This window comes from Pocillopora verrucosa, chromosome 10, assembly GCF_036669915.1.
Source record: "Pocillopora verrucosa isolate sample1 chromosome 10, ASM3666991v2, whole genome shotgun sequence".
NCBI lineage: Eukaryota > Metazoa > Cnidaria > Anthozoa > Scleractinia > Pocilloporidae > Pocillopora > Pocillopora verrucosa.
In genome coordinates this window covers 4,927,727-4,952,235 of record NC_089321.1, presented here as the reverse complement: position 1 = coordinate 4,952,235, position 24,509 = coordinate 4,927,727, and the positions used below count along the sequence as shown (strand labels likewise).

At 42.5% G+C, this 24,509-nt stretch overlaps 1 protein-coding gene across 2 annotated transcripts; it reads left to right on the top strand.

Moving 5' to 3' along the window:
- Nucleotides 1-22,761, top strand: LOC131771361 (sacsin-like). 2 transcript variants are annotated; one of them, XM_066173117.1, is made up of 10 exons: nucleotides 1-45; nucleotides 1,079-1,179; nucleotides 1,509-1,619; nucleotides 5,664-5,811; nucleotides 6,558-7,566; nucleotides 7,817-8,391; nucleotides 8,790-17,575; nucleotides 17,762-19,903; nucleotides 21,164-21,443; nucleotides 22,032-22,761. In XM_066173117.1, exons 1-9 carry the CDS (start codon nucleotides 42-44, stop codon nucleotides 21,440-21,442), a joined length of 13,155 nt encoding a protein of 4,384 aa, XP_066029214.1. In that variant the 5' UTR covers nucleotides 1-41; the 3' UTR covers nucleotide 21,443; nucleotides 22,032-22,761. The 2 variants fall into 2 exon arrangements, with proteins under 2 accessions (XP_066029214.1, XP_066029213.1); XM_066173116.1 differs by having other exon boundaries at nucleotides 8,790-19,903.
- Nucleotides 22,762-24,509: the final 1,748 nt, after the last annotated feature.

The window sequence follows — 24,509 nt, the reverse complement described above, 5'->3', positions numbered from 1 at the left end:
GCCATTCTTACAAAGCCAAGGATTCCATCGTATCATTAACAATGGGTGAGTAGCAAGTTTAATTTTGTTTTCCACTTGATATCTTTGTTAAAACGCTAGGAAATGTTACGTTCTTTTAGATATAAACCTTTCAAAACTGAAATAACTTCCGTGCGAAGTGGCTACATGAAATATCCGCTTCGAAACCAGTAAGAATTTTAAAGATCACGTATTGAGTAATGTGCGCTAACCAGGCGGTAAAGACGTCAGACAAATGCAGATAGACAAAATGTAGAGCTACCCAGGCATAAGGGGAGGCCGTTCAAACACTGGTAGGCAGTGTAAATAGACAAGCAACACTAACAGGTAGTGTTAAGCATCAGGCAAACCACGCAGCAGAAATTATGCCACAGGGGAAGCTATGTGTAGATTTAATATGCAGGGCAGAAAGGATGCAAGCAAATAGGAAATAGACAAGCAGAACGTCAGTACACTATACAGTTGGTAGGCAGTGTAAATAGACAAGTAAAACTGACAGGTAGTGTTAAGCATCAGGCAAACCACGCAGCAGAACATATGCTACAGGGGAAGCTATGTGTAGATTAAATATGCAGGGCAGAAAGGATGCAAGCAAATAGGAAATAGACAAGCAGAACGTCAGTACATTATACAGTTGGTAATTTTACTTGATATAGAGTATAACCACAGTCATTTACAGAGGAGAGAGACTGTTTGAAAGAAGATAAAGACAGGTTATGACTGTGAGTAACGAACAGGAACCTGCAATTTAATATGGTTATACAAATCATTGCGTGTATGCATGCATATATGCATTACATAACCACAATGTTCTATTTTGGCAAAGGATACTGCGACAAAGCAACTTCAGGGTTAAGCTTAACGCTGAGTGGTCTAGGTACACAGCAATACATCTGACTAGATGCGAGAAATAAAGGTGATGCTATGTAGGAGATGCTAGTAGTTAGATGCTTAGACCCTAGTGATTAGACATCTATAATTTTTTCTTTCAGTCATGAATTAATTAAAATCATGGGGGAATTTTCTTGACAGTCCCTGATGATATCATTTTTCTGATTAGAAAACAATGACGACGATGGATTTGATTTGATCAGGCCATCTTTGATCCAGCAATTGAGAACCATCCTTGATCAGTATCCAGATGATGGACAGATATTGAAGGTATGAAGAAAAGAGGGCCACCACAACCAGTTCTCTGAAAAGTAGGGGTGGGGTGGGTTAGTGTTACTTTTAGACATCCATCCTCTCAATTAGTGTTGTGTGAGGGTTAAGCGAGCAGGGATGCCAGACTCCAAGCCAAATATCATAATTGGCTAAAAAAAGATACCTCTTTCTACTAACACTTCAATTTTACAATTTTACACGTTTTGTTTATATGGAACAATGATTCATGCAAGGGTCATCAGGTCTTTTCATTTAGGTTTGCTTGCTGCAAACATTTTTACTAGTCTTGTGTATTTTACATCTTGAAATATGTTTTGTTGTATCAGGAGCTCATTCAAAACGCAGAGGATGCACAAGCAAGTCATGTAAAATTCCTTCATGACAAACACAGCCATGGCACAGCCAAACTTCATCACCAGGATCTTGCTCAATTTCAGGTAAATTTTGTCTCTGATGTGCAAGCTTTACATTCCTTTTTACTTTTTCTCACTGTTACAGTCAAAAATAACTTGTTAGATGCAGTTAAATGCAATTTAACGCAGTTAAAAACAAAGAGCGTCAGCGCTCTCAAATAGTCAGCGGTTTTTTCATATGTGCATGCTTTGGAATTCTATGTGCTCTGCGAGGCGTTCTTGCGTGTACTTGTAGCGTTGTGAGGAGTGACAGCTCTTCGTCCGGGCAGTTTTCGTCTTCTCCGTTCGTTTTTTCATCTCAAAAGGCTTGAGCGCTGTTATCTTTCTTTTGTTTTTCCTGGAGGTCAACTGATTTCGTTCGTGTAGATCAGCTTTCCGGGCGTTCAACAAATAACCGTGCCGCCGCCATACTGGATTTATCGGAATTAACTTCTTCGACCCCTTTCTCTGCGGATTCTTCTCCTTCCTTAACAGAAACCTTTCTTGTGTCAACCCTTGCAGCCACCCCTCCTTCTTTTGTGCTCTTCACCCAGGTTCTCAGTCAAACCTTTTCCCGAGCGTTAGGCGAGTCGTTACCTCACATTTTGGCGACGATGCAAAGCCACTCCACGAATACATGTTCTTCGGTGTCGCGTAACACATCCGCGGGAAACATGCTCTCGAGCTCAAATTATTCGGGCTCCTTTGCCATCAGTTCTCCCCCGTCCTCTGCAGGCTTATCGTCAGGTAATTGTGTTGTGCCTTCATTCATTTCCACGTATTGCACGTTAGGCAATTCGTCTTTAACCTCGCCATCTTTGTTTGGCTCTCGGGATGTCACGAACGGAGCGCTTCCCGCCATCGACCAGTCTTCTGCACCGGCGTTCTATATCGGTTCTGTTCACGCATCTACCATTTCGCCGGGATCCCGTCTTCTCTGAACAAGCCTTTTGTGGTTGGCCCAGGTTATTCTCCCATCCCAGGGAAGCTGGTCGCTAAGATCAGGTCAGGGCAATTTGTTGATATCGCCGATCGTCTAGGCGACAACTTGAAGGCCCTGGAAGCGAAGCCGCAAACATATCTTGACGGCAATTTTTGGCGAGTTCATCGAAAAACGAATATAAGAGATCACCAACATTGTCACATGGGTGGAGGCATTCACGGTCTACATGTGGATTTTCTGCTGCGCACATCCTTCTAGATGGCAGGACATGACGCATTACAAGCTCCTAATTCTGAATACTGCACGCCAGTTTCCCGGCAAGGCCTTGGCTTCACTACGACACTGCCTTTCGGAAGGACGCAACTACATCAGGCCTGGCAGACTGGTCTAATATAAACCTCGACCTGTACAATTTCCATACTCGTTTGGTGCCACAGTCCCAGCCATCAACCGCATCTTCTCCATTCCCTAACTCAGGCAGCTTGTCATCCAATCTTCTACAGATCATGGAATGACGGCACCTGTCGCTTGCCCATTGGTCAATGCCGGTACCGCCACTGCTGTGATAAATGTGAAGGGGACCACCCTCGCGTCAACTGCCCCTTTCGTGCCTCCACATCGTATCAAAAGCGCTCCCAAGAAACTACTCCATCTCAGTACAAATGTCAGTGGCGTTGAGGCGGTCTCTAGATCGCCCAAGGCTCCTTACCTTAAGAATGATGTAAATAGTGTACAGTTATTTCGTTTAGTTTCAGTTTCCCGTAGTTCCTATTCGGTTCCAGTTAATGTTGTTCTTTCTTTGGCATCGGATACACTTTGTTGCGGCCAATTTTGTGTAAATGAGCCTCCCATCTCCTCCAACACAGGGAATTCCATTACTGGTGCTGTTCGGCAAGATTTGGTCCCCCCTTTTAGAATAACCCCTCTTATTGCAGACAAACTGCAGCGGAAAATTTGTTTTCACCCTGATCAAAGAAAACTGGATTTCGTGATTTCTGGTATTACCATTAGTTTTCGTCTTGGCTTTGATCCTTCGGCGGTATCGTTGAGGTCTGCGAACCAGAATATGTCATCCGCGTCACTTTACCCTTCTGTGATTGATCAGAATAACCTCACAGAACTTGAGAAAGATCGCGTAGCTAGCTTCTACTCTATATCTCGAATTCCAAGCTTTCATGTCATTGGCTTTGGGGTGATCCCAAAGAAATATCAACCTGGAAAGTGGCGGCTTATCTTAGATTTATCTAGCCCATTGGACCATGGCGTGAACGATGGCATTCCTAAGGAGCCTTTCTCTTTACAATACATGAAAGTAGATAACATCATCAGCGGGATCATGTCTTATGGCCAAGGAACACTTATGACAAAGTTTGATGCGGAAGGTGCGTACCGCAATGTCCCTGTCCATTCTGATGATCGTTATTTGCTTGGTATGAAGTGGCGAGGCAATTATTTCATCGCTTTGACTCTTCCCTTCGGATTACACTTACATATCTTCTCTTCTACTGAAGACCTGTTGGAGTGGATTCTCAAACACAAGTATGGCGTGAAGTTTCTCTTACGCTACCTGGATGACTTCCACACATTGGGTCCCTCCAACTCACCTGTCTGCCAGAACAACCTGGATTTGTGCATTCGGCTTCTTGGGGACTGGGGTATCCCCCTTCACCCAGGTAAACTAGAGGGACCATCCACTTACTTAACAGTGCTCGGTATCGAGCTGGATTCACTAGCCCTTCAGGCTTGTCTTCCACGGGACAAGTCTGAGCGTTTCATTGCCTTGTCGGATACTTGGTCTTCCAAACATTAATATATGAGGAAAGAGCTGGAATCTCCCATCGGCAATCTCCAACACGCTTGTTAAGCCATTCGTCAGGGGCGTACTTTTTTACGGCGTATGATCAACATATTATCAGCGTTCCAGCGGGATGACCACCCCGTAAGGCTTAATCAGGAACTCCGTTCAGACCTTTCTTGGTAGCGTGAATTCTTCCATTCATGGAGTGGCATCAGTTTTCTGCTCTACCCCAAGTGGCCACCACTACCTGATTTGTCTGTTTCCTCAGATGCAGCCGGAGCCTTGGGTTACGGTGCACTCTGTTACCCTGAGTGGTCTGCCTCTCAGCTGCCGTTACAGGCAGCAGGCATTCCCGGAAAGTTCTCTGGTCAAAGCTTTAGAGTTGGGCTGCAGCTACAGCTGCCCCGCGGGACATTCCCGACCTTCTCACAAAGACCGTGGGACGCTGGTCAAGTGAAACGTATTTATTGTATGTGCGCACATCCGTGGATAGCATCCTCTCAGTAGCGGAACGAATTTCATAGCCGGTATGATGCTCATAATCTCTCACTTCCACCACTCATTTGGTGCCGTCGGATTGAGCAGTTTTTCTTGGGGCCATGGCCTGCCGTTTCCATGAGCCCCATTTGTCCGAGCTGATTGCGCTTAGCTCGGAGGTCCTCGGGCTGGGCGTGGGGGCTCAGAAGTCTTCATCTAGGAGCCTGCTGCCAATAGTAGAAGCTCCTGGATGTTTCAGGCACCCAACCTCCAATTAGCGATGCAGTTGTTAAAAGCGTTAAATGCAATCTAACGGAGTTAACATTAAAAGAAAGTCAGCGTTCTTTAGTAGTCAGCGGTTTCTTGCCTATGCAAATGCGTTGAAATTCCATGTGCTCTTCGTTTGAGGCGTTTTTGCGTGTACTTTCGGCGTGTACTTGCAGCGTTGTGAGGAGTGGTAGCTCTTCATCCAGTCAGTTTCCCCCACCCATTCCCTTCCTCTTGCCACTGTTTATTCAGTGTGACGGGTGTCTCTTTCCCTTTCCCGTGTGGGGGTTCATGGCGTGGTTGCCAGGATTTTCCAGCCATGAGAGAGGTCTCCATTTAGGAGCTGGCTGCCAATAGTGAAAGTTCCTGGTGTTTCAGGCACCCAACCTCCAATTAGCGACGCAGTTGTTAACTTGAATTAATCGACTTCAAGTTTACTTATTTCAGCATTAAGCCACGAGTTATTTGTTATTAAAAGCTCCATATGGACTAGACCCATATGGATTGGCGTGGTTAATACAAACTGGTCTCTTTATTGTAAATAACACTTCCACTCATTAATTGTTCATTTTATAAGGTGAATCTGATCGTTTTTATGTAACAGGGCCCAGCACTTTATGCATATAATGACGCTCAGTTTACAAAAGATGACTGGAAGGGTATACGGATGTTGTGTGATAGTATTAAAGTCAAAGACCCAATGAAAGTTGGCCGTTTTGGTCTTGGCTTTAAGTCTGTTTTTCATATGACAGGTGAGTCGATTGAATTGCTACGTTCTCAGACCCTAACGTGAATGTTTCCAAGTCGTTTTTTTCATTGTATTGACCGTTTGGAAAAAACAATTACCGGAGCTTTTTCTGTTTTGGTGATTGAGGACTTTGTGCGTTTTCCAGGAACAAACTTTTCCGGTCAGAGATCAATGAATTTTCTGCTGGAACTTATTTATATTTTTTCTTTGTCACAGCAGCACCACAAAAGAAGGAATAATTCTTGAAATTGTGCAATTCTTTTCCTGTTAGAGTTACATGTAGGGAAATTACGGAAGAATATTCATAGATATCCATAAATGAATACTTTTTATATTTAGTATTTGTTTACATATTTTTATGCTATCACTCCTTACGTTTTGACAGAAGTTAACAAAAGTTACAAGTTCATTATTTCCTTTGGTATACTAAGAATACAAATAGACAACAAATCAGTAGAGAAGCCTATCATTCGATGGGAGGCAGTAAATGTTAGCGGCGCTTTAGACTGTGAGATATTTAAGGCGACTGCTCTTTTTTTCGCTGTTGAATAGCAAATCGAAAAATTAGCCGGAGTGGAAACCCAAAAAAATTTTCATACTAAAAGGTAATAAACAGCGTATACAGTTTTAACCTTTGTGCAATCATTTTTATCCCTGCCATGGTTGCCACAATTTTTCTCCGATATTGCAGAGATGTGTTCGGACATTTTATTGTTGAAATGCGACAAAGTTATATGTGTTCATTTTTAGATCTGCCAAGTATCGTAAGTGGTTCGCAGATCGGAGTGATTGATCCGCACGAAAAGTACTTTAGCGACGAAAATGGCCAACGAACCGGGCACAGGTGGCGATTGAAAGAAGACCGAGACATCGTAAACAGCATCCCAGACCAGTTTCAGCCATACAAAGGGATACTCGACTGTACAGAGGACACCTTCGAACAGGGATCCTATAATGGGACATTGTTTCGTTTCCCTTTAAGGACAGAACCATCCAAGCTATCGCAGACTTTATACTCCACCCAAAAGGTGCACACGTTGTTTGAGAGTTTTGAGGCAGATGCTCATTTGATCCTTCTCTTTCTTCAGTATCTGGAATCTATAGAGCTTTTTGTTCGAGAGGAAACGGACAGTGACGCCAGAAAAACGTTTCAAGTCCGAATCACAAATGATACCCTCCAATTAGTGCGAGAAAAGAAGGGTGAGTTTCGAAGCAAGATCTCATCAGGTGAACTATTGCCAGAAGCTGTTTGGGTAACTTATCCTATTACAATCGAGGCAATTACTTACTCCAAAGGCACGCAAAGTGCGTCAGAGCGACATTCGTTTCTAGTTACTAACTACTTTTGTGGAGGAGAAATATCGTCAGAATTTAAAACCTTGGCTTCAGATCAAGATCTCAGCTATCTGCCTCTGGTAGGTGTCTCCATGGAGTTGCCAGAACGCCCTGAGAAAGAGAAGCCAAACATGAAAGGCCATGTGTTTTGTTTTTTACCCCTACCAGTACAGAAGACAAGTTTGACAGGGTTGCCAGTGCACGTCAATGGATTCTTTTCTTTGAGTCAGAACAGGCGATACATTAAGACGCCTACGGCTGAACAAGAAGATCTAGCTGAGAAGGAAGGTCAGCCCCTGACTGACAAGTCATTGTTGTGGAACCAGTGTCTTCTGCAAGAGGCCATCCCTAAAGCGTATGCTTCTCTGCTGCTGGATGCTATGAACGAGCAGAACTACAACGTGCAAAGCGAAGCCGTATACAGGTAAGAATCAACTACTGACTTAACTGTGTGCCCCTATAATATAATTACCTCTTTCCCCTGAGACTATATGATGCAAAAAGCTCAAGAACATGAGTTGACGAAAACAGCAACAACGGCGGTCTCTTATAAGACTGTTTGCGTCTCTATTTTTGATAGAATATCTGCTAATCTGATGCGTAGACATTTTATGAACGTAAAAGTTCTTCTTTAGTTTTAAGATTTTTTCATCATCTATTTCTCCTTTGAATAGAGCATGGCCTGATACAGCTAATATCGACCAGAAATGGAAAAGAGTGGAGGAGCCCCTATTTGAGTTGCTTCTTGACAAAAGTATCATCTACACTCCGGCTCAAGGGGGAAAATGGCTAAAATTGCAAGACGTGATCGTTGAAAGACTTGCAGAAAGCGATCCTAAGGAACTGCTGGTAAAAGTTCTTCTTGCAGCGAATGAAAACGTCGCCCGTTTACCCGAACACGCCCTAAAAGCCATTTGCTTGTACTCAACGTTGAGTGCAGAAATAACACCTTCGTTGACGCGAAGAGTCCTTAAGAATGTACCCGCTAGCTACTCTAACTTAACAGGGTTAGAAAAACTTTTGCTGCTGAAATTTGTCCTTAAAGACGGTTGCTTTTCTGACCTACTTGGATTGGAGCTGTTACCGATTTCGAACGAGCAGTTCATGTCGTTTTCCAGTACGGGCGAGGCTATTTACATTTCGTCACCAGCACATCCCCGTGAACTCTTACCGTGTCCACAACAAAAATTCCTTGATGAGAACATCGACAAAGATTTGTCACAAAATCTGGATGCAGTCGCAATTCAAGGTATGCAAGTTGGAAGTAGTTACAACAACGAACAGAGCCATGCGAAGAATGAAGCTTGTGCTTTGCATCTGAGAATATATTATACCTAATCCTTTTAGTTTTCTAGGTCTAGCACCTTGAATTCCACAGTGCCAAATTTTAAAAATCATTATATATTATTCCACGGAAGAAATCGAGACAATTGAGATCTCTGAGTTACTTTTTTGCTATCATGTAAGAAATTCACAATTATTTTACCATCTTATTTTCCAAACATCTTGATTTTATATGGTAACCTGCTCCATTTATGCGAGACATGTTTTCAAAATAGTGCCGTATTTAGATGCAGTATGTCTGAAGTTTTTAACTTATAAGAGCAAACTAAGATTTGCTGAAGAGTCGCGTTACTTTTCGAACAGGATGCACTCAATTACAGCATTTCACCAAAGATGACGTTGCTAAACTTCTCCCGGCGTCACTACCACCTGGATGGTTAGAGGGACAACACATTTTGTGGAATCCTGGAGTCGGAGGCCATCCGTCCAATGACTGGTTAGGAAACTTGTGGGCATACCTGGGAAAGAACTTCCCCTCTGAAGACGAGCTGTGCAGACTTGAAGGCCTTCCTTTACTTCCACTAGATATGTCGAAAGCTCCCATTACCCTCGTGAGACTTAAAAAGCTATCTGATGTTGTCGTGAGAAGCCTTCATGGCGATTCTTTAGACGATGCTCTTGTCGGAGCTTTGAAAGAGCTTGGTGTTACAGTAATGCAAGGGTATCCATGGTTCCTTGGTCTGCTCCCTGCCGTTTCAGAAACATTTGTTCATCCACCATCGGTTCAAGGGGTCTTAAAAGCTGTGGCAGCTTTTCTCTCCTCAAAGCCCACCACGGCGCAAACCATAACAGACGATGGTAAACGATGTTTGAGAAGGTTTTTTGCCAAAGCCTCATGGCTCAGTCCAGATGAGAAGAAAGTCTTAAGCTGCATACCGTTGTTTGAGACTATGTCCGGAGCCTTTGTTTCAAAAAATGATGGCCTCTGCGCTGCATCTGAAGAAGCATTTCCGGTGAAAACCCTAAGAGATCTCATCGACATTAGAGAGAACGATGCAAAGAGATTGGTTGGTTTGTTAGACATCAAAGTCTTGACACGTTCTGAGGTTTTGCTTGAGGTGATATTTCCGGATGTAATACATCAGCGTTACTCCACTGAAGAAATTGACAGACTCATGGGATTCGTGATGGATAGATATCACATTTTCACCGCGGAGGATGGGAGATTTCAGAATCGGTTAAAAGACCTGCCCTTTGTCTCAACTAAAAATGATAGAATGAGACCTAGGGAGGTATTTGATCCCAGAGATGACTTCCTAAAAAGAATTTTCGTGGAAGAAGATGTGTTCCCTGTCGGAAAGTACGCTCAACCTACAGCTCTAGTAGTTTTAGAGTACCTCGGCATGAAGGGCAAGGGAGAAATCACCGGGCAAAAAGTGTACGAAAGTGCAAAAGCTGTGAATAATATCCTTGACGTTTCTGCAGCAGAAACGAAGTCATTAACGATCATGTCATTCTTAACTAGCAATCCAACAAAACTTGAAGAGATCGTCTCTGGAACTTCAGGATTAGGAGAGCTCGGGATACATCTTAAAAATATGCCATGGGTCTCTGTGATCAGACGAAAACCCGATGACTACCCCGAAAATCTTCCGTTCTGGGGAGAAACGCACACAGAACCTTATTTCCTAAAGCCTTCAGATGTCAAGTACAAACAAGCAGCAAACATCATTGGATCGACAAAAGCACTTGTCAAAGCTGAGCCGTCTAGCCAATTAACTCGCTTCTTTTCATGGAACGCAGACCCGGCTGCTTCGGACGTCGTGCAGCACTTGCAGAATGTAATCAGAGCCTACAGTCCACAAGAAAAGCCGCGTTATATTATCATCGCCCAGGAAATTTACGCCTTTCTCAGTTGTGCACATCATGACGAAGTACTTGCTGCTTTGGAGAATGTCAAGAACCTTCCGTGGATTTGGAATGGAGATGGATTTTCTTCCCCTAGATTCCTGATATCTCAGAAACCTCCGATTGATCTATCGCCATATATCTTTTCCCTTCCCTCTGAGACGGGAAGATTCTATGGCCTGTTTGCAAAGTTTGGCTTACAAGAGAAGTGCAATGACGCATTCTTACTCGAGGTTCTTCACCTAATAAAAGAGAAGTACGACGATCACCCTCCGCCTCCCACGGCAGAGGTACGGAAGGACTTGCAGTTGTCCGTGGACATTTTAAATGAAATTAAGCCAAACATTGGAGATCAGTTGCCGCCCGAACTTCAAGAAAAGGTGCTCATTCCGACACACGTGGAAGACGATGCGTATGTTAAGCTTGCACCAGTGGAGAGATGCATGTACTGCGAACATGAGTGGCTAGAAAGAAGTAACCATGATGGAGAAGAAGATGAAGAGATCGAATATTTATACGTACATCCAAACATTCCAAACAGCACAGCTGAACTTTTGCACGTTCCAACGTTGATGAATCGAATGTTGGAGCCAGACGAGCTGGATATTGGAGAGGAATTCGGACAAGAAGAAAAACTTACCCGTAGACTCAGCAGACTTTTAGAGGATTACACTGATGGTTTTGCAGTACCCAAAGAGCTTGTTCAAAACGCAGACGATGCAGGTGCCACTGAAGTGAGATTTCTATATGACGAACGAACGAACCAGGATGCCATGACCTGTCTGATAGACGAAGAAATGAAACACTGCCAGGGTCCTGCTCTGTGGGTCTACAACGATGCCGAATTCAGAGACGAAGATTTTACAAACATCACAAAATTAAACGGTGCTACAAAAGAACAAGAAACTGAGAAAATTGGCAAGTTTGGACTTGGTTTCAACGCGGTCTACAATCTGACAGATGTTCCGATGTTTTTGAGCAGAAATTTCTTTGTGATTTTCGACCCGAACACATTCTATCTCGGAAAGGCAATAAGAAACAAGAACAAACCTGGAATAAAGATAGATATTAACAAAAACACAAAGAGACTTCGGAATCTCGGCAATCAGTTTAAACCATTCAATGGAATATTTGATTGCGATCTTCACCTGAGCAAAGACGACAACTCTTACCCTGGGACTCTGTTTCGTTTTCCATTACGTACCAGAGAGCAGGCTATTAAAAGTGAAATCAAGCAACTTCATTACGACAACAAACAAATGAGAGAACTCCTGAAGCTCTTCGCCTCTGGTGCTAAGACCCTTCTTCTCTTCACGCAAAATGTACGCCGTGTCAGCATTTTTCACCTGCAGGAAGATTCGAACTCCTCCAACTCGCCTATGCTGCTGTTTGAAGTAAACAAATCTTTTTATCGTGACGGAATCACAAGGGAACTGTCTGTTCCAGTCACACTTACACCAGCTGCTAAGAATCTCAGTAGTGAGGAGCAGCACCTTTTGCAACAGTGCAATTTTCTACGAGCGTCCTCCGAAGTCATGAAGCGTTTGAAACATTCCACTTGCTCCAATTCAGTTTCTCTCAGTTCTGGGCTCACAATTACCATCCGGAGTACCACCACTGAGGTTGGAATAGCATTTGTCGAAGGCAAGGACTCTTTACGAGATGATTTGGAGATTTGGTGTGTTGCCTCTTCCATGGGCAAAGGACAAGCAATGCAATTTGCAAAGGTTGACAAGAGCCTACTCCCATCGGCGGGGGTAGCAGCCAAGTTAATCCCCGACAAGAGTGGAAAGCTCTCGCCCGTGCCTGTTGGCCATCCGATCACAGAGAATGTGCAACAATTTAAGGGAAGATTGTTTTGTTACCTTCCGCTTCCGATAGTCAGTGGTTTTCCAGTACATGTTAATGGGGCATTCGCTGTGGCTTCTAACAGACGAGGTTTGAAAGAGAAGACATTTGACGACAAGAATTCAATGGGAGTTGAGTGGAACAATCATCTTATGCAAGATTCAATTTGTGAGGCATATCTAGACCTTCTCCAAGACGTAAAGAAGATGGCTGCAGATTCGTACCATTATCACGTCCTGTGGCCTAAAGCTTGTGAAGTAAATCCGAATTGTGAGCCTCTTGCACGTTCATTTTACCAACGTTTGACTTGTGGAAACTATGATCTCTTTTCTGATGGGAGTCAGTGGGTTGACCTTAGCCATCTGGTCTTCCTTGATCCAAATTTTCGCCAAATTCCAGTAATTGGGGGATTGTCCCTAGAAGTTTTAAGGAGATTGAGAAAAGAGAATGAGGTCGTCATTGATCTTCCAGCTGAAGTCCACCAGTCTTTTCTGAAGTATGGCCTCGCAGAAGAAATCCAGGATAAAGGCTACGATAAGTCAAGGTTTTTTCGTGAATTGTTCTTCCCAAACATAGCTTCTATAGCACCAGAACTTAGGGAAAAGTTGATTTTGTACACTCTTGATGACAAAAATGGAGAGTTCGACAGTCTCATTAAGAAATACGCATGCATTCCCGTCTCACCGGATGGCCAAACACTGAAGTGTCCAGCTCAGCTAATCAACCCCCATAAGGGGGCCGCCTTGCTGTTTAGCCCTGACGATAAAAGATTTCCGTTTGGTAAAGAGGATACTTTTTTGAATGGCGTACGACTTGCCAAGCTTGAACAGCTCGGGATGTTGACAGACAGCCTTACATGGGAGGAAGTTTTAGAGAGGGCACAGAGCATTACCATTTTAAATGGACTCTCTTATACATCTGCATTGAAGCGCGCTAAAGCCTTGACAGCTTATCTTAAAAGAAAATTGACCTCTGAAAAGGGAAACTCTGTACCGGTTGACATTCGCAACAAATTTAAAATGGCCAGGTTTCTTCCCGTGCTTCAAAAACCGGAAAAATTCCCTCTTCCTTGGAAAGGAGATGAGCTACGTAGTGTTACAGCAGGGAAATTTGTTTCACCCGTAGAGTCCTATCTTGAGAGCGAGAAGTATTTGGTTTGTTGCAGTGAACCGATAGTCGACATGTGCATCCCAGCAGGCGTGAAAACGTTCTTGGATTTCGAAAAAAGGCAAGCCACAGCTGTTCATGTTCAAAGGCAACTCGAGGCTGCCTCAATTGTGAACATAGATGTACTGGATTCTCCAGAACTTGATCGTGTTGAAGAGCTGTGTTTAGAAGCTTACAGGTATTTTCAGCGGTCACTCAACAACAAAACAATCCATGAGAAGGAAGTAAGAGAGATATTTGAAGGAAAAAAGTTCATTCTCTGTGGAAGGAATTTTTTTCACACGAAACAGCTAGCTTTCAGGTTGGAGACTGATTGTTCTCCGTACATACATCAGCTTCCGCATCACTTAGCAAGGTCATTTAAAGAGTTAATGAAAATTGCAGGTGTGAAGGCTGTTTTTGATGCCGAAGATTACGTCACCGGTTTGACGCAACTGAAGGAAGCGTTTGGGGAAGAAAAGCTTGACCAGGAGGGTCTTCGATTGGCGGTTAACCTGGCTCTTCAACTCGGAAACAGCTCGAAACACCCTCAAGAAGAGCTCTTCCTTCCTGATTCTAAAGGTGTAATGCGTCCTGCCGATGAACTTTGCATGAGAGACTGCCCTTGGATGCTTGACGAAATCGACGTTTATTTCGTCAATGACATGATTCCCCACGTAGTAAGTTCCAGACTGGGTGTGAAGACACGACGCGAGGAAGCATTAAAGCATTTCTCCAGTGGCATTCCTTTTGGACAAAGGGAAAAACTTACAAATCGTCTACAGCGTATTCTTTTAGCTTACCCGTGTGAGAAAGAAATCTTAAAAGAACTTCTCCAGAATGCTGACGATGCACAAGCTACTGAGATTTGCTTCATTAAAGACCCTCGACATCACCCAAACGAAAGAGTATTTGAAGACTCCTGGAAACCCCTGCAGGGTCCTGCACTATGCGTGTTTAACAACAAACCTTTCACTGAAGCCGACATCGCGGGAATTCAAAATCTCGGGGAGGGCAGTAAAGGAGATGATCCAAACAAAACCGGTCAGTATGGGGTTGGTTTCAATGCTGTGTACCATCTGACTGACGTACCGTCGTTTGCCTCTAGTGGTGAAGAGATTGGAGATGTTTTGTGCATATTTGATCCGCACTGTAAGTACGTGCCAGGTGCAACCAGTTTTGAACCAGGTAGGATGTACAGAAACGTCCCAAAGTTGAGAAAAGTATTCCCAGATGTTTTTTCCTGCTATAATGATAAAGAGTTTCCCTTACGAAATTCAACAATGTTCCGCTTTCCATTACGAACTCTGGAAATGGCGAATGATTCCAAGATATCGAAATCACCGGTGACGCTTCAGGCATTAGATGAAATGATGAACGCACTAAAAAAGGAACTTTTCGAAGTTATGCTTTTTGTCAACAACGTTACGAAGATCACTTTGTGTGAAATTGATCCGAAAACAGGGAAAACTAATAATCACTATTTTGTCGAGTCGAAAATGACGGAAGAGGATGCAGCGAAAAGGCAAGAGTTTGCGAGTCATGTCCGACAGATCGGAAAGTCAGCTGGCCAAAGAGACAACATGTTTCCTAACAACATTGAGGGTAAAAAGTGTTCGTATGTTGTGAAGCTGCAAGACAGTAATGGCAACGAGGAAAAGTGGCTTATTGTACAACAGATTGGCTTTGATAACAAAGTGCAAGCAAGTATTACAAATGCTTACCAAAAGCAAGATCTGGGAATGCTACCACGAGGGGGAGTTGCTTGTCTCTTAGAAAAGAAGCCAACAAAGAACTGGTCAGAGAATAGAAAGAGAAGGGCTTACTGTTTTCTTCCTCTTCCTTTAGAGACTAACCTTCCAGTCCACATTAATGGTCACTTTGCATTAGATCATGAGGCCAGACGAAATCTGTGGAGGGATGAAACTGGTGGTTATCGTAGTGACTGGAACAACGCTTTGCTAGGAGATGTGATTGCACCGTGTTATCTGACACTTCTGGATGAAGTTAGGGAGTTTCTTCACTTGCCATCAGCGCCTGATAAGGAACAATTTACCCTTCACTGCACTGAAGAGGCTTTGTTCAGGAAGATCGACCAATACGAAAAGCTTTTTCCTTTGGTAGTTTCGGGTGAAACGTACTGGGCAACCTTGGGAAGAGCCGTGTATCAGAAAATGGACGAGAGAAGATTGAGACTTCTACCGGTGGTGAGAGGTGGTGAAGCAGAAGGTACTGTTTCGGAGCAGCGACTGACATGGCTCCCTCCGACAGGTGAGGGGAGAGAAAAAGCGTTCTTCAATAACCTTGCAGAAAGTGGTGGTTTCTCTAGTCACTCCAGAGGTTTCCTCGGTAAATGTGACACTGAAAAAGAAGTCAAACGGATGCTTGAGTACCGAAAGAGATTGGAAGAAATATTACTGGAAACGGGCTTTAATCTTGTTAAGTTCTCGTTAACTCTGTGCGAAGCATTCAAAAACTCGTTTGTAATTTGTGATTGCGTATCACCTTCTGCAGTAATAAGGTTCTACAAGACCTTCAATGATGTCGAACCCATTTGCAAGATCGGACCGATCTCTGTTAATGTTGAAAAGAGTCCATTCAAGAGTGCTGATAACGTCTCACTCGTGTTGAAGTATTGCAAGGAGGATACGAGCTTCCTTGAAAACCTGCCAGGCCTCCCTTTATTAGTAACACAGGAAAACCAGCTACGTGCATTCAGCACCACTGATCCTAAGTTTCTGTCGCGTCATCACAGCATCCTACCGCAATGCAGAGAATTGTTTGTCCATGAACGTCTAAGGATACACATCTTTGGCGATGTAAAGAGTCATGAATCATCGGTGTTTAAGCGTTTTGGTGTACAAGACTTTGCCACTAACTTGAATCGATGCCTACCATCGGACTTTTTCACTGAAGACGACTATGTCAGCTGGTGCCCAACGCAAGAATCAGTGCCCAATGAGCATTGGATACAGGGAGTTTGGAATTTCCTCAACGAAGAAACGAAGTTTGTTTTGAGTGAAATGGAGCAAGCTGATAGAGAGAAAGGTATTTATACAAACCTCCAAGGGAGACTCAACAGGATTCAAGAGATACTCCTACCCCTTTTTAGGTGGAGTATCCTTCCGTGTACCGAAACAATGACACAAAGAGATGGAAGAATTGCTGGGAGACCAGAGCACTATCTAGTACCCTTGAGCCTCGCACAGTCTGTATTTGATTTTACATCTTATGATGAGAATAGCAAACCTCTTGTTGAAGCTCTGAGGCAGCTTAATTTAGCTGAAGTGAATTACACCGTATTGATGTCAGATTCTCGTTCTCTGGCAAGCAACCTGGTAGCGTCGCTTAAAAGACCAGAATCTCTTCTCAAATGCTTTGAGCAGAAATTGAAAAAACACCCCAACGCATTTGAAGACAAATTGAAGCTATTAGAATGTCACAACGTTTTGAAGTGTTTCAGTGACAGCGTGAATAGACTGAAAGAACGTGACAAACTTACGTTGAAAAGGCTTCCTTTCTACCAAGCAACACACGGCAGACTTATAAGTGTGGGCAGTACAGCGGTTTGTGTCCTACCTAATGACGTTCCACGAAAGGAAATGGACGCTCTTGGACGTCGAAGAAATGTGATTTTTCTAGAAGAATCTTTTTCACTCGCTCCTCTTTTTCGATTTCTTGAATTCCAATGCATTTCCTCAGTTGATGTGTATTGCAACTTCATTTTGCAAACCTTCGACATTTTCAGTAAAGAGGCAAGGTTTGCTCACCTGGATTACATCCGTCATTATATTCTTCCGAACAAGTCAATCGATGACAATGACAAGAGTAGGCTCATGGCTTCTTTGAAAAACACGGCGGTCATTACTTGCGAAGACGGAAGTTTAAGAAAGGTATCCTCTTTCTACGATCCCCGTAATGAAGTCTTCATAGTTATGCTTGCAAAGGACATGTTCCCTCCAGGTCCATTTAACCAACAAGAATGGCTGTTGTTTTTGGAAGAAATCGGGCTAATATGTGTCGTCTCAAGAGATCTGTTCACGATGTTTGCCAGAGAGGTCGCCATTGAAGGAGCTATACGACCCTCAGAGGATACTGATAAAAAATCGAAAGTATTGGTAAAGAACCTTTTTAGTCGAGATAATGTAATAGCAGAAGGGCTTCTACAAACCGTGTGCGACATTAGTTTTGTGGCCACTGAACCTGTCGAGGAAAAGTTTCGTCAGCTCCATCGGCAGTTTGGTGAAGTAGGTGGTCAAACCCCCTACATTTCGTTCAAAGGATCTGTGATTGCAAAGCACGCTGAGATAGTTTGGACGGCGGCACCTCTGCTTCCACAATGGGCACATCCTTGCAACTACCGGTACGTGATGACATTGCCAGTTAGAACAAGTGCCAGTACTTACTACAACGCTATTTGTTCCTGTCTTCAGGTTCTGACAGAGCCCACCCTTGACCTGGTTATTTCCCACTGCCAAAATTTATGCTTTAAGCTGGAAAAAGACAACTACAGTGATGTGCTAGAGAGCCAGAAATACACCAGAATTTTAGTAATGAGTGGCATATACGCGTTCCTTCAAGAAAAGGCCGTCTCAAGCACCATTGTAAAAGAAAGGCTGAAGGATACTCCTTGCGTTTTGGTGGAGGAGGGAGGCCGTTTTGTTCACTCGAAGCAAGTAGTTCTGGAATTGTATAGGAAAGATGAGATTCGACCCTTTCTTTATGGAATGCCGGCAGAGCTAAGCGCGTTCAAAAGGCTCTTCCAATATTTGGGATGTTCGCCATCTGTCAAACCTTCTCACTACGTCATGGTTCTAGATATTTTACACAGGCGATCGATGGAAAACATGCTGGAACCAAACGAAGTTGGTTTCGCTTCAAGAGCAGTGAAAGGCCTTTTTGAAACGATCCAAGACATTCCGAGTGGGATGGATGGTATAACTAATTTGTACCTACCTTCTGCATGTCTGTTTAGTAGCGGTTTGGTTGAGGAAGTACCACCTATCGTGTTGGCTAGGTCGACAGAATTAATTTTTGATGACGCTCCATATTACCATGATCGAATTCGAGAGTTTGACTTTCCTTTTGTTGTTGACCTTAAGAAAGCTGGGGTATGCATCAAGTCCAGTGCAAATTACAGAGACCTAATGAAGCTTCTTCCTGCTGCTGTCCAACCTCAGATGATGTCCGAAGTTATCGAAGAGAAAATCGTGGAAGATGATAATAATTTAGTTTTCGAATTTGGGGCTGCAGACTCACTGAAGAAACAATTCAGCTCTGAGCTGTTCTATCGTGGAATTGTCAGGCTTATTCGCCACGCCAATCAAGATGGAGGTCTTGATCAAAATGAAGTCGCAGCTGCGAGGAGCGGTCTGCAAAACATCGAATTCCTTGGAATGGGTCAGGTTGTTACTCACCTGGTTCATAATGGTGAGGTCATCCAGGGGAGTCAGCAGGATGTTCCCTTCTACATGAAGAAAATTTCAGAATGCGGTCAAGAGATGTGGAAAGTATACGTCAGTGCTGCTGAGAACGTTGAAGTAGTCATGTCTGCAATATCAGTAAAGCTATCTGAGGTGATTGCTCAAGCGTGCAAAGGACTGCTGGGAAATACCATTCTCTGCATTCCTGAGATGCTTCGTTGCGACCCAACCATGATCAGCTCCATTTTAGATAAGTTTAAGATTCGCTCAGACGACTCCTACGATGCTGAAAAAGGAAATCTACTCCCAGAGCCAGGCAGTTTTATTCCTCTTAAACTTCACAACCTCCTAAATCCTGCTTTCAAATCCTTTGAACCCAGGGAGTATGTTGGATACGAATTGGATGATCCCAGTCTTCAACTTCAAGAAGAGGATGTTACTTACATCTACGCTGTCATTATTGAAGAGGTGACGACTGATATTCACAGCCTCCTGAACAAGCGCTACAAAATCAATATTGGGCGCGAGAAGGAACCTGTAATTGCCCAGGCTTCAGAATTATACCAATTTCATCGTTTTCAAGAAATAGCATCCTCTGTCATTGTTCAGTCTGACCAACAAGAAAGCCCCCCGTCAACAATGGATAAGGGGACGATTCTGAAGGTCATCTCGGATATGATTGAGGAAGCTTGGGGACTATCGGAAGATATGAAGAAACAGGTTTTCAAGCGCCTAATCCTACAGTGGCATCCAGACAAGAATCCAGGAAACGAAGCGCGGTGCACAGAGGTTTTTCAACATATAATGAGTGAAATTGAAAGACTAGAGAGGGGAGAGTCTCGGAGAGGTGAGGGATGCACTCCACCCGGCTGGACTTACCAGGGGTCCTATGGTGCCTTCTTCAACGTCTGGGGAAGGCGCGCAAGGCGATATAATTCAGATCGTCAAGAGTACAGTGAGAGCTTTGCCAGGCACAGTGGGTCTTGGACTCGTAGTTCATGGTATGTTCCTCCCAGCTTCTGTGATACAAATCCCCAGCCAGCAGAGGCACGGCGCTGGTTCAGACAGGCTGAGGCTGACTTAGCCGCTGCCGATAACGACATTGATACTGCAAAACCGTCGTACGTGTGGGCTTGCTTCAAATGCCACCAGGTGAGAATTTTGCTGATAACAATCTTATTGACGAGTTGAAAATACAAACTCTCCGGACCACTTGAATACAGCATTCACATAATTGTTTTGGTTAATGAAATTTGAAAGTGGGAAAAAAGGGCACAAGCAGTCCCTGATTTTAAACCAAATGTAGCACATGTAAATGCAAAAGTGATAAGCTCTTAATGTAGAAAGTATAATAGAAGTCGCTTCCTAAAAACGACAACCAAAAGAGAAGCGATGAAAGTAAAAAATACAAAACAAAAGAAACGACAGCCTTCTTAAAACTGATAACAACGTTTTTCGACCAAATTCACTAATCAAACCTAGGTATAAATGTATGCATTGCCACGAAAAGGGTCGATCAATTTAAAAACAAGGTACTGTTTTCCCTAGATTAGACGTTTGGCACTTGAATGACGCAAAAAGGCCGCTCACTGAGGCTAAATTAATAGCCAGGACTTCATCTAGTGTTCTAGCAAAAATGGATGACGCTAATCGTAATCCATAAAACACGATCAACAGTTCAATACAAGCAAGAGTATTAATGTTCAATTGTTTAACAACTAGTTGAATACTGTGAAGAAAAGTTCCTTAATGGATACTTCTATTGATTCTGTGTTGATGTTGGAGGGGTGGAATAGGTTCCTGCGAGGCTGCTTTCAGGCGTGCTTTGGCTTTCCTCTTAATTGGTGTTTCGCAGCGATTGTATACGCAATGAGTTTGGGAAGGAGGAAGGAACAGAAACACAAAACACAACGAGATTAATCACAGACGGTGTACATGTGACATAAGCAAGATATTACCACAAACTGAAGTTCATTCCTCTCCGTCTCATGAACATGAAGACAAATATTGAGATGTGAGGTTTGAAAATATCTACATAAAAATCCAGATTATTAGGGAAATGCACGTTCTTTGAATGGTCAACAATTTTGTCACGTCTGGCTAGAGCGACCCGTATTTGGGGAATTATAGGTAGAAGCAATAACTGTATTGACTGAAGTTATAAGTTAGTTATCCAAATTTCTGCTATAAATTTTTACTCAAAGTGTTTTCAGTATTGTTCCTTGACTCTTTTTAAATCAAAGAAAAGCGATTAATAGTTTGAAATTTCCCCCAGGTTTTCTTGTTTTTTTTTTTAATAGGATCGAACGCGCTTTTAAAATGGTGTTAGAAATACAACAGGTAAGTTTTTAATATGTATTTATAATAATATAATAAGGAATGTGGTTGTAGCAGTTATTTTATTTTTTTCAGGCTGCAGAGAAAGCATTGAAAGCTGCCCAATATTCTGTAGATTCTAATAAAACCAATGTTCACAACCTGGTGCAAAATTCCCTCACGCTGAAAGATTCAAATCTGACTTCGCTGTCCAGTAATCTTGAGTCTCTACTGGGTGACTCAACACGCATGCGCTACCCGGACCAAGTTTGCTGTCCTCGTATACCAAGCGACATTTACAATCGCGAAATGGCCCGTCAGGCAGTGCAATTAGCCACCAGGATACTTGATAATGTGAGGGACAAAGTCCAGTAAGGTGCGTGCACTGATGTGGCAGAGTTGATGATTTCTTTAGGTGGTTTCTGCTGTTAGAGCGCAAAAAAAGAAAATGATGAGGCCCAGAAGGCCGAAACAGTACTGTCTGCAGTTAGTTATGTGTATATATATATATATACATACATACATCTGAAAGTTGGACAAATCAATAAGATATAACTTTTCTGTGACTCTGAGTTTCACGCTTACGCGATCATCAGACAGATTTTTAATATGTCTTACTGATTTGTCCAACTTTCAGATATACCCCGCTCTGCGAACGCATCGAGGGGGGGTTATAAAGTGGGTTCACGTGTACTGGTTGGTCTGTTTTTCCGCGATGTTGTAGGCTGTGAGACTCAGGTACCGCAGGGTCAGTCAATCTGTCGGTAATTTTGGGTCGTAATGATATTGTCGATGATCAGAAGTTAGACGATACGTTCATATAAGCATAAATTAATTCTCGGTAAGTTACGAATTTTAACTGATTTCTAATCGTTAAAAAAAGTGTACTAAAATTTCATAAATTGGTGCACACCTTTGCTCTGTCTTCTAAGTCTTTTTTTCTAACTATTGCATTTCATTGCAGGAGGAGCTACTCTTTCATCCTGATGTGGCACCAATTACAGAAATGTTTGCATAAAGAGACTTTAGAGTGTGCTTAGATGCTTTGGCTTAGATTAAGAAGATAGTTATTAGTCATGCTTGTATTACAATAGTTGCTATGTCCTATCGATGTCCTACAAAACTAGGCTGACAGGATATATAATTACGCTTAAATGATTGAGGAAACGAACTGCAAAGACATTTGATTATTGGTATATTTCATTGTAGTTTCGGCGTAGTAGTTTCGGTATCAGTTTTCTCGGCCCAATATCAAAATCCGGTTAATTTTTGGTTTTATTAATTGTTTGGAAGGATGGAATTATTGGTGATTTTAGAATACCATTGGTAACAAGCTAGTCTTTCCAGATCAGTAAGCGGAATTTTCCTTATGTGTGGTTTCTGTTAAATTTTTACGTTATCCGGCTTCGTATCAGTCTTAATTTAATGGCTCCTTGAGTTATGTTTAAACATAAGCCAGTCTATTCTTTGATTGGATTGAACTTTCTTACATTTTAAGCAATAATTCAGTTGAGAATCCAGTGATGTTTTTTAAATTTTCTCATGGATCCAGGTTCATCTATGATCAGCGATGTTACAGTAGAATTAATAACATTTTATAGCATGAACAGTACACTTACTCCTTGCAAATATACCTTGTCCAAGGATACATGTGAAAACTGTAAAACTGATAATAAAGAGTTATGAATGGCATGTTTTGACATTATGATCTGGTTTTACTCAAGGGTGGCCTACCTGTAGCCGTACCCTCCCCCCCCCCAAGGTGAAACGGAGGCAAGGGAACTTGCTTTGAAATCCCATCGTCGATAGCTGCTGTCCTTAGAGTAGGCCATGAAGACGCTCCGTTAGCCATCTTGTTTGTTTGTATGAAAGAAAATATTAAGTCTAGCCAATTAAACAGAATTCACGAAAGTATCGAACGAAACGTTAACCAATACAAAGTCAACACATATTTTTTTTGCAGACGAGTGATGTCAGGTCTGGATAGACGTTCCCTCGCCTCCGTTTCCCTTTGAAGTGGAGAAGAGTATGGCTAAACGTAGGCTATTCAAAGGTGGAATTTTGTCGTGTATGCGCGTGCATTAGTTTGTTTTTTATTTATTTTGTTTTGTTTTGTTTTGTAGATGAACGAATTTCGTTCCTCTATTCAAGTAGTTCAGAGATCGGAGCTCACTCAAAATACACGTTATAGCCACGGTAGATGGAGGATTATTTGTGTTCCAGCTTGAAAGAGGAAAACAGAATAGTAAACGTAGACTTTCTTCGCCTTTGCGCGAGCCACACCGGTTTGGACTGTCCCTGCAAGAACTAGCGAACTAAAGTGATTAGGAAATTGTTTTAATACCGCAAAATTATTTTTTTTTCTTCCGAACAAAGTGGTCCTTTAGTTCAATGAATGTAGTGATATCAAAGGTTCGATTGAAAACAAAGCCTTCTTTTAACAGGGTTGAATTGTTGTGGGTGTAATCAAACAGGGAAGAAGCGCGCGTTTTCATGTGTCCAACCAAAACGGAGCAAGGTGATCCCCCTTTCCCCTTCCACCCCCGACTTCCTCGTAAGATTTTGAACATCTCCATGCATGTTACAACGTATTTATCGGAAATCTATCAGAGTATAATTCTAGCCTTAGTGTAAGAAGAAAAGGCCGTTGGGAAACAATTAGATTCGTTTTGTCATTTGCATACCAATAATAGTACTGGTGATAATTATAATGGTAATAATAATGGTGAAAATGAAAATAGAGGTGTACTTATTTGGAAGGAAAGGAGAAACTGAATAAATAGACGAGCAAGGACCAAAAAACAAAAACGAAAGAATTTCTGTGCATTTATGCTGATAAAGGCAATAGATCACGGCACTACATTACGATATTCTGGCCGATCTTGCTCATTTTGCTATTGTTAAGATTACGGGACTTAGCCGCTTTGATTTATGCTGCCTGTGTTACACCTCTCTATCTCGTTCAAGTTGACTCTAAGGGGTCCTCGCCCAAAAAGCAATATGTCTCTTGCAATAACGAAATGCTCACCTTTCCCGGCTAAGAACACACATGTAAAGTGGAGTGACCAGTTTTTTTTTTAAATTTAATTTTATTTACAATTCTGAAGTTGTAATATAGCTGGCAAGTACACTCTAGGACATATAGAGTAAGTTAACCATCAAAGACAAAAAATATGCTTTAATTTATACCTTTAATTTCAATTCCTTTATTAAATAGATGAATAGCAAGTGCACTGAGTCAAATTCGTGTCACGTATTAGCCTTGTGATTAGAAAGGTGACAACGATACCGTGTGATATCAGGTTATTGAATTCCTACCGTGAGATATCAGCACAAGACCTCTCATTGGCTTTACACTTTTTTTACCTTAGAACATGCTAAGGAAACGACTGGGGATACATTACTAGCCCTGAAAAGATTCTGTCAAGATCAGCTTAGGTAC